The sequence below is a fragment of the Littorina saxatilis genome, linkage group LG17 (assembly GCF_037325665.1).
Source record: "Littorina saxatilis isolate snail1 linkage group LG17, US_GU_Lsax_2.0, whole genome shotgun sequence".
Lineage (NCBI taxonomy): Eukaryota > Metazoa > Mollusca > Gastropoda > Littorinimorpha > Littorinidae > Littorina > Littorina saxatilis.
Genome location: NC_090261.1, coordinates 25,021,519 through 25,032,377, shown reverse-complemented (window position 1 = coordinate 25,032,377; position 10,859 = coordinate 25,021,519). Strand labels below are relative to the sequence as shown.

Here is a 10,859-nt window from a genome sequence, read left to right as displayed (position 1 = left end):
GATCTATGTGACTGTAGAAGTAAACCTCTGCGCTGCTCTTATGACGTCTTTTTATTCTTTAGGTCATGGCAGACATGCACTCACCGTTACCAAGGAAGCCAGCCAAGCAGAAGAGATTGCGTAGTGATGAGGGTGATGGCACACCAGACGGGCCAACACCCAAGAAACGTGGAACTCGCATGCGAGCTTTGACGAGCGATCCCAGCACACCCAAGAGTGGCCGTGCCAAGACTGCACTGGGTGACAGCTCATTCAGTGAGAATGTGGTGAAGGCCCCACAGAATACTGGCATGGTCACACACAGTGACGGACGCTTGACTCGCTGCATTGAATTGTCTGCCAGAGGTTTGTAAATTGTGATGAAAAGATGATTTATTTTTGAAGTCTTAAAGGTCCTTGTCTACATTTTTATACCGAAATCGCCATTTGACCATTAAAATGCAGAGTCTATTATCTACAAATATCAACAATACACCCCCTTTCGATCAGGAAAGACGAAGCCAGTGTAGCCGTTTGAAAATTCATTGTAGTATTCCAGCTTAGTACTCATAGTAGGATATCCTTATTTGGAAAATGCCAAGCGCAAAACTCCTCTCAAATCCCGTGCATTTTGTGCGTTTAAATAAAAGCGTGGACAGCGCTCCAGTGTCAAACTGTTGCTGCACTTGTTTAGGCGTGGCTATAAGCATAGTGACATGAATTTGATTGGTCAGTATTTTAAGGCAAAGCACATGTTCTCAGCAAACAAAAAACAAAATATTGGAAGCGTGAGTCATGCTACCCAAAAATAAAATCTTTTTTTTACATATTTTTTTTTCTATAACTTTTTTCCCCATGGTTCATTCATCATCTGAAATAACTTTTTAGCGAAATCTAACAATAAGATTATTGAAAAAAAGCAAAAATGTAGACGACCACCTTTAAGTAAGAGCAGAACAAAGAGGAGTTTATGAAGTCGTAAGCAGATTTGTTTGGTGTGGTTTGTTGCCTGCGTCAGCCGTGCACATGGGGTTTATCCAAAGTTGCTTACACAACTCTGTTTTTCTTGGTAATATTTTCTTCACACTAATCTCCATTTTTATCATATTTCTATCCAAGTTGCCTCATGATTCCCTTAGTATATCTTCGCTTGTAGCACATGGTGCAAGATGAGTGTGATCATATTGTACATTCACACCAAGTTGTGAACAGATTTTGTGCGTTTGATCATAATAGTTAATACTAGTTGGCTGAATATATTCTTTTCCTCCACAGCTCCCCGCCCCAGTGCACGGTGGGGCCACACCATGTTGCTGACGCAGCCTCGCTGTGCCATGCTGATCGGAGGGCAGGGGGACAGACAGCAACTTAGTAAAGACTCCATTTGGTCACTGCACACAGGTGAGATTGGCAATATTTTGACAGTTCTACTCACCTGCCTGTTTCTTTTTTGTCTGCTGTGAATTCAGATTCTTTTTCCGTTGCTTGGCCTTGAATACGTGAGTGGTGCATGTATTTAACTTGAATTTTGGTGAAGTTCAAGTTAATCTAATGAAAACTGGCTCAGAGCAAGCTACAGAAGATACGACCTCTTCCGTGCACATACGTAATCGCACGTGTCTGCAGGGATGTCGTTTGGGTCGGCCCTTTGACCAATCGCCGATTTTTTTTTACTTTGGCCGAACCTTTCATGTCCCTATCGGCCAAATGTCCGAAGAGTATTCGCCTAAATCGGCCAAAGTGTGTACCGTTTTTTGTATTGGTCAGGCTTTGATTGCTAAAACTGCTGCCGATGTATAGTCAACTGACTGACGTTTATTTCCTTCGCGAATACCAAAAACGAAACATCAATGTTTTGAACGGAAGCCAGTGCCAAAAAATATAGATGCCAGAGTGGTTTCCCTTGGACAAGGGAAACCACACTCTCAGCGTTTGCGTTCGCCGGTTCGCGATAGTTTATCAATCAGCCAGTGCTTTCGATTTGGATTTGAACATCATGTCGCAACCAAAAAAGAAAAAAACTAAATTGGCCAAGGTTTGCTACCCTTCGCCAAGGTAAGTGATTCCGGACAAAATGACAGGAACACCGCAAATGTGGACAGTGTCAGTGTGAGTGGTAGTAGTGTTGTCGAGTCGATCGAAGCAGACGACATAGCAGACGATAGTCACCGCGAATCGAAATCTGAGCCAGAGAATGAAAAGCGTCCTCCAAATCGTGGTTTCCAAACAAAATGGCTCACCCTACACGTTTTTTTATTGTAGGTGTTTTACCAGTCATGTTTCCCAAGGCTTGTCAAGATTAGCACAAGATTGGAAGAGTTTTACTTTCAAGAAATTAAAGTTAAAGGTTTGAAAAAGTTTCAGAGAACTGGTGTCTGATGTAGTTAAATCAGCAAAGCTGATTGTTTCAGTTGCAGTAAGCAACATAATTATAATCCAGGGGCGGATTAGGGGGGTTGTTACGGGGGTTCCGGACCCCCCCCCCAAAAAAAAAAAATCAGACTTTTTTTCTGTCCGTAAAGCCGGGGAAAGAGTTAATTGTTCAATTGTCACAGTATGTGACATGTCTTCCTTCTAACCATACTATATGATGTCGGGAGCAGATATTAGCATAGACCTATATTAGACCAGTGAAGATAAATTGCCATTATTTAAATTTTAATACTAACGTTAAAAGAAATAATGAGTGGCAGCTGACACCAGTTGATCATGTTTAAAATCAAGGATAAGCCACAAATTGTTTATAAAATAGCTAAAATTCTTCTGCTTCAGGGGGGCTTTGCCCCCCAGACCCCCCAACGGGACCCTGGACCCCAAGTTGTACCCTCCCCCCTCTGGCTTAACTGTTCAGCCCCTGTAATCTGTGTTCCTAAGATAATGATTGTATGTATTGGTGTTCCCCTCTTGAGTCTTGTGCTTCAATGTTGCGGTGACTTTGTATGAGCCAAAATAATAGCCGAACATTTTCCAAGATGTCCTAAAGCTTTCTGACAGTTTCGGCCAAATGTCCCAACATGAAAATGTCTAGCAACACCCCTGGTCTGTTTTAAAATACATTTGAAACTGCAGTCCAAAGGACCTGTTTGTGGAGCATCATATCATAACATTTTTGACTTTTAGTTGTACACGTATGTACTTCTATTGTAGACTATGTCAGAAGCAATGGAACAAACATAATGATGTGTTCTCTAATCTTCCTCCTCAGAAACTCGAAAGTGGAGTAGCCAGGATATCCAGTCTGAGAACCAGAAGCCAGAATATCGCATGGGCCACACAGCCACCTACGACCCCACCTTGCGGTGCATCTACATCTTTGGTGGCTCCAAGAACTCACGCTGGTTTCATGACGTGCATGTGTTTGATCTGGATGAAAAAAAGTGGACACTGGCAAAGGTTAGTGGTCCATGTAGTTGAAAATCAAACGTGTCTTTCCCTGGTGTGATGGCGAACCGCTTTTTATTCATTTGTAAGAAAAAACTGACAGTCTATCAATCTAACTGATCATGAGAAGGGTGGGGAAATTTTACTCTTCACATTGATAATTGAAAAGAAAAGATGTGTGCTGTTTTTCAGTTTGTTCATAATAGAATAATAATGCAGAATAGTTCATTCAAGTACAGTGCAATGAAAAGAAGTTGACAGCTTTTCCCCCCTATTTTTGGCTAGCTTGATCAGTTCCCTCATTCATCTGAACAAGAATGTTTTACAACTATATTGTTAAAACAAATGTGTGTGGTGACGGTTTTGCAAGACACTGTTCAGCCTAAATGATGCTTTACGCTACATGTACCAGCATAAACGAAAATTAGTATGAATTGTTCCCTGAAAACTTTGCTGACAGTATTACATCCCCTCACCCAGGTGAACGGCAAAGCCCCAACACGTGCGTATCACACAGCCACTCTTCACCGCCATGAGCTGTGGATCTTCGGCGGTGTGTACCCCCGTCCTGACCCAAACCCCGACGGCTGTAGCAACGACATTCACATCTTCAGCCCAGTCATGCAGGGCTGGTACTCTCCCATAGTGCAAGGGGAGAAACCCATTCCACGTTCTGGGTAAGCAGACAGTATTTATTTGGCGTTGTGACTTGACTTTGGCCTCTGGGTTCCAGGGGGAGCGTAAGGCAACTAGTGTTCTTATCAAGCTTTATATTTTTGTTGTTTATTGCTTGTTGAAAGGATGGCGTGAATGCAGAGTAGCTACAGGGACAGTGAGGAGCGTATACAAATTGTTGAGAACAATTATAGTGTTTGTTCAAGTTTATGTGTACAAAAATGCAGAGGAGTCACCTTTTTAACTTTCATTGTTTCAAGTAATGAACTAGCGACAGATCTTTGTGGCGCTGTTCCGAACTATCCTTGTATCTCATACTGTTAGGTCCACAGCCATGCCTAAAGTAAAAGGAGTATGTTCAGACCTGGGAACCCATACGATTTCGCCGTATTTTGTACGCATGATTGTCGAGAATACGCTCAGTACGGTCAGTGGGAAAAAAATACGACGAGAAAAATTCCTAGACTACTTTTCTTCACAAGCCCATCCTGAAGCCGATCCAGTATTTTGGCACATGATTAAGTCACTGTATACAACTCTCCTGTGTTCACTTTCAAGTGAATAACTATCGTTCTGATATCATTTTAAAGTGAAGCTAAAGAAACCTGGTATCGGCACTGCTGTGCATCTCCTATGATCTCAATGGTATCAAGGCACGGGTCATAGCCCTTTGCCGCGACAAGGTTTGCCGATACCGGCACTTGTCTTGTCTAGACAGTGACGTCATTCATAGATGACGCCAATCATAAATGACGTTTGTCAAGGGAACTTATGCTTTCAAGTGTTGCTGCTTCCAGTGACAGGAAGGTATAGAGATTGATCATTGTATACAATCAATTTATCATTGTATACACAAATTACACAAACGTCATCTTGTGAGGGACCAAAAAATATTGAAACTCTCGGATGATTTTTTTGTGTGGTATCAACCTCGACCTACGGTCTCGGTTGATACCACAAAAAAATCTTCCTCGAGTTTCAATATTTTTCGGTCCCTCACTCGATGACGTTGTGTAATCTCTATATATTAGCCGCCGTCGAAACAAATATAATCGGATCGTGTCAATCAATCAAAACAACCAGGCAAACGAAAGTACGGTATTTGGCGAAATCGGCTCCGAGAATAAACAAGTGAAACAAAGAAGAAAAGTGAAAAAGTTTGAAGAAAAATATCACACACACACACACACACACACACACACACACACAATTTGTAACCAACACACACATGTAGTCCCGCCCGGAATAAGCTTTTTTGGGATGATTTACGACTTTTGCGCACATTTCGAGCAGACGAAAGCACAACATGGCGGCTCTCGCTCCTCCAACTATCGCGAAACACAAAAAAACAAAATCTCGCGCGGGCGAGATCCTGATACATCCGGTGTTTCTCTGTATGCTTGTCACGACGACTTGATGACAAACGAAGATTCGCGAAAGAAAGAGAAAAGCGCCGAGCCTTGAGTAGAGAGCCAATAAAGAACCGGTAATCGCTAATCGAGCGAAATGAAAATCCGCGGCGACTTCCATTAGGTGAATGCTATTCAAGTTTAGGTAACGTTTTAGCCGCATCTTTTTATAAGCCGCAATGCGATTTATTTTTTAAAGTCGCGGCTTGTAGTCCATCAAATACGGTGCAGTTTTTGTCAGTAAAAATTGAAAAAAGCATTTGTTTTAAATGTATAGGTAAACTTAATTAACGGTGTGACGGACGCGCATGAGGCATGTTTTAATCATGGATGTGCAAACGCTGTGTGGAGTACGCTCATTTTTTTGAAAATACACCAAGTTTGTTTGAGAATACTCAAAGTGCAAAACAGGGGTTCCCAGGTCTGTATGTTATATGAAGTCTTATATCGCGCGCGTATCTTCTAGTATAACTTCACTCCAGCAGGGATGTTGATATGTTTGAAACCGCTGAAACTTTTTTACAGTGGGTTAAAACTTAAAGATGACAATACAGACTGCTGCAACTTGTATTGCCATTTAGCAAATTTGCCAAAGAAAATAAATCCTGCAACTTCCCTGCTCCAGTATTATGCAAAATGAACAGCAGTTTCGACAAGACGGAAATAATTTGTGTTAACTGTAAGGTTTTTATGTTGTGGAAGAGTTGCTTTTCCTTGGAAATAGTGATGAAAACAAACCCATGTGTCATCGAAGGCAAATCACTAGCGAGCGACATGTATCCACACATAGTCGGTGATCTGTGCACTGAGGGACGCGATAACAACGGCAATGTATAGTCAGCTCCAATGTGCATACTTTCTAACGAAAAGAGTGCAATATTGAGGGACAGTGCAGGAACACAGATCAGAGCTTAATTTCACTGCGATGTCAGTCATTCCCATGATTTCACTGTCACATGGCTCTTTTGCCCTGGTATTTCAAAAAGTAAGCAGGTCTTTCACGGCCCATAAAAACCTGACAGTTATTTTCAAATATCGCCTATTTATAAAGCCCGCTACTAACTACAGCCGAACCAAGCCGAACTAGGTCGGCGAATGTTCACCGTACCTGGTTTGGTGTACTAACTAGCGGCAAAATGGATCGGTGACACCGGTCACATGATCAAGAAATATCATGTGAGAAGACTTGTGATTGATTGACAGCATTATAGCCGTCAGTATTGTCACTCTTCAAGGATGAAGATACAAAAATATTCAACCAATGAAAAGTCAGTTCACCGAAGATGCGCCGAATGTTTGCAGGACTGTATCGGCGAACCGCGAATGTTACAGATGCAACCCAAAAATAGGGGAATCCCCTGATTTGATTACGTCGCCGAACTAGTTCGGCGTGGTTCGCCTTTAGTCAGTAGCGGGCTTGAGAGAGAGAAAAAAAAAGTGCGAATGGAGAAGAAACTGAATTAAAAGGAGTCTTTGCTTATTTTGTTTTAGAGGTGGGGGTGTGTGTCAGTCGTTTGCTAGTATTCTTTAAATCTGATTATTTTCATTGTTTGTACTTGCAGTCACTCGGCCACACTGATCAAAGACCAACTGGTAATGTTTGGAGGCTGGGACGCTCCCTTCTGCTACAACGATCTCTTCATCCTTGATTTAAGTGAGTTAACAAACAACACTAAAGATTTTTTAAGTAAAGTTAAGCGTGTCAGAGCCTTCAAGACTGAAATATATATATATTAAAATCGGGGGGGGGGGGACACAGAAAACAAGAAAGGTTTGTTGTTTTTGGAACATTTAATCAAAGATAAAATGAAATATTTATTAGTATGTTGGTAGGACTGGTGTTTGAAATGGATAGCCAAACAAATAATGATGAGAAAATCAACAGAAAAAGAAATTAGCTCAGTTTAGGATCTCTTTGATCTCAAGATGGCGGAGAGAGAATCTAATAGTTGTAAGAATAAGATGCAGAACTTCTTTTTGTGCACCAGTAAAGAAAAACCTAGTGCCGTGTTGCCAAAACTGTCTGTGCCTTTGCAAAATGTGGACGGAGCCAACATGACAAGGTTGAATTGATGTTCTGCTGCTGGTTGAACGTTTAAAATGGTTGTATGTGTTGCACAATCTCTTTGTAACTGCACATAGTAATGAGAGTGCTATTTTGTTTGCAGCTACTGTTGACTGGTGCAAGCCTGATGTGAAAGGAACACCTCCCAAGCCCAGAAGGTGAGCATGTGTAGATATTGTTTGTTTATTTATTCATGTTTATATGTTTATTTCTTTATTTTACTTCAAGGAAATCACTAGCCCACCAGAATTTTCGCTGGCCTGGTGCATATCACAGTTGCTGCATCTGCATTGTTTAGGGCTTTGAAACTCAATGTTACACCTCAAGTGTTGCATTTGACCAGAATTTTAACTGGCCAGCCGGGCGAGTCGCCAGGCGGTTTCTACTAGCTCGGCGGATTTTTTACTCGCCCTTGGCTATCGGGCGGACGATTTGGCCATCCCTGGTATAGTATGCCTATCCTGCCACAGCCACTGTGAGTTTGCTACTTGAGTTCACTTATACTCAAACATTTTATCATGAGACTCTAGTGGTCATTTATTGGCATGAGTTTTCTATACTGCTTTCACTGCTAGGGTTTGGTGTCATTATTTGTCTCAAATGAAAGTCATACCTGTTGTGCAGTTGGCATGCATCCTGTGCTTTGAGCAATGAGCGTATCTTGATCCATGGAGGCTACGATGGCGACAATGCATTGGAGGATTCCTTCATCTTTGACCTTGGTAAGTATGGCTCTGTCTGTGTGTGTATACAGTGGAACCCCCCTTTTAAGACCCCCCAATTTAAAACTCCCTCCTTTTTAAGACCTTGTTTTCTCAGACTTTCTGTTCATAACCTCTGCAAAATTGGCCCCATTTTAAGATTCTGTCCTTTTTAAGACCTGATTTTCTCAGGTTTTTGGAGGTCTTAAAAGGGGGGTTCCACTGTATTGGTTTCTGTGATCTGGTCTTTCTTATGCTTTCTGCAGTATGTGTACCATTACCAGGATTAATTTAGTTTGTGTCAGAGTTGCTAAACATCATCTTTCTATTTTGCTTTTCATTTTACTTGCCTTTCATTTTCCTTACTTTTTGGAGAAAAGTATAGTAAGTCACTTGGGTATTTATTGTGCTTTTATTCCACCAGATTCAAAGCACGAAACTTTAGGATATTTTTCATTAGGTACATGTATGTTGACAGATGCAAAGAATAGAGAATGTGAGAAAGCAAGATGTGTGCAAGTGGGGGGAAGTGTTGAATTAAGGGATCTTCAGTTAAAATGGGAGTACCAGTGTACTTGTCAAAAATCACACCTCCTAATTTGTCAATATTAAATTTCACATGGCACTTTATATGCATGTGAATGTGTGGTGTGTATTTGTGATAGAGTTCCTTAGATTAAAGTGTTTTGAATGTTACATGTTCAATGTGTTGCTGCCTGACACAACATTTATTTCTCAAGGCACGGTAATGAAGTTTACTTGTACAGTCACACCTGCCCTGGCTACCATTTTCAATAATGACCACCTGCCCACAACGACCATCCCAAAAGATCCCAAACAAGTTTTTCCTATATAATTAACCTTTCCACAGTGAGACCAGTCTATGATGACCTCTTTTGGTCAGTCACCTGGTCTTCATAGGCAGGTTTAACTGTGTTGTATTGTATAGCACATATTAGAATCACACACCCTCAACTGTTGTTCTAATATTAACAGGAGCGCTGTCATGGAGCAGACTGGTGATTCCCAACGCCCCCAAAGCGAGAGCAGGCCATGCTGCGGTGAGTCTGCCGTACAGTCACCAGAATCAGGAGGAAGACGAGGTCCTGGTGTTTGGTGGCGGTGACAATGACGGAGAGTTTTTCGACGACCTTCTCTCCTTCGCCATTCCCTTCAACGCTGTGGTGGAGGTGGAGTGAAAGAGTGTACTTCGGCGTTTCGAGGTGTATGGACATTTTTGTTGGGTTGTGCAAGTTTGAAAGTTTTGGTTTTGAGGTATTGTTTGTTCTGTGAAAAAGCCAAGGTGGATCATTTTGTGATGTTCATGAGGAGGAAATGATCAGCAGTAATATGCTTTCAGCAATCTATCAGTATTTTACAAGCGTCGCATTGAAGAAACTGTATATATATATAAAAAATTTTAAAAAAGGAATGAAGAGAAAGAGTTGATGTAAAATCATTTTGCTGTGTAGAAAAGTGAGAAAAATTATGCAAGTCCAGTTCCCTGTTGTCAATCATACATGTAAATAGCAATGGATTTTATAAATATCTAATTGGTAATGGTTGATTTTTAAATTATTATAATTGTTGTTTTAAAAAACACTCAATTCTCTTTTATTTGAATTTATTTTTGTAGTCATTTTAAAGCAGCTGTTAACGTTGTATTGGCATTCACGTTTCCATGCATTGATTACATGTTATTTTGGCTTTTGTTAGATGTTCGCATCAATGTTTGGTCCCATGCTGAACATAAAACAAAAGATCAAGTAGCTTCAGGCTAACAGTCATAATGCTGTGTTGTATCGCAGTCTTTTTGTAAATACTGATGGTTTTAACCTGGATCTTCATTATTTTTCCTCAGAATTGTGCCATGTACATGTTGGTCTTTCTCAAATGTAACTGTTAATGTATGTTTATTTTATTTTATGCTGCTGACTTGTATCTCTCAATAAGTCAGTGGTCTACTTTTTAAAGCCTGGTGTAGGTATTGCATATCATCTATATGTACAATTGTGAAAATTCACAAGATTATTTTTAACATCCTGGTCACAGGTTATGAAAAGAAATGGGTATTTTATTTTCTCTTATATACTATCAATGGCTCTTAATCATATGAAATTACATTAAATGGAGTTAAACTCACTTAACGTTTTTATTGTTTTCATGTAAATGTGATGGGGGGGTCTGCTGAAGAGTGGAAACTGGGTTTTCTCGGGTCTGGGGTTACTTCCCTTGAAATAGGTTTCAAATTCTAAAACACATATCAAAGTTTCAGTCGTTCTGACAGCACTAGATTCTGTCAGTCTTACGGGCTGCCATCATTACAAGCATACCAGCAAAACATTCTGATTTCTCAAATTTTTCAATTTCTAGCAAAGTACTTGCAAAGAGGTAGACGCATTTGAAAAATTCAGCATTATACTTTCACACATCTGAAGCTAAATATCTGCATTCTGTATCGCCACATAACTATAGCGTTTTTGTGATGTCATATTTTTGGTGTTCACAAAATCCTCTGCGAGTGTCAGATAAAGCAATAGATGAAAAATGTGTAACGTGTGAAGTCCACATTGTACTGCTGACATATGTGACCTGCTCCAACGAAAGGATAACAAAGTCGCTGAGGCCGAACAGAGATAACAGCAATAA

The 10,859-nt window shown here is 40.7% G+C and overlaps 1 protein-coding gene across 2 annotated transcripts in view; it reads left to right on the top strand.

The window, feature by feature from the left end:
- The window catches only part of LOC138951954 (uncharacterized), a 16,161-nt gene extending 6,545 nt beyond the window's left edge, over positions 1-9,616 (top strand). For both annotated transcript variants that reach the window (XM_070323523.1, XM_070323522.1), the window contains exons 4-11: positions 63-345; positions 1,255-1,380; positions 3,185-3,372; positions 3,841-4,037; positions 7,007-7,098; positions 7,613-7,667; positions 8,134-8,231; positions 9,207-9,616. In XM_070323523.1, coding sequence (XP_070179624.1) covers positions 63-345; positions 1,255-1,380; positions 3,185-3,372; positions 3,841-4,037; positions 7,007-7,098; positions 7,613-7,667; positions 8,134-8,231; positions 9,207-9,409 — 1,242 coding nt within the window. In that variant the 3' untranslated portion in view covers positions 9,410-9,616. The remainder of the gene's footprint in view (positions 1-62; positions 346-1,254; positions 1,381-3,184; positions 3,373-3,840; positions 4,038-7,006; positions 7,099-7,612; positions 7,668-8,133; positions 8,232-9,206) is intronic.
- Positions 9,617-10,859: the final 1,243 nt, after the last annotated feature.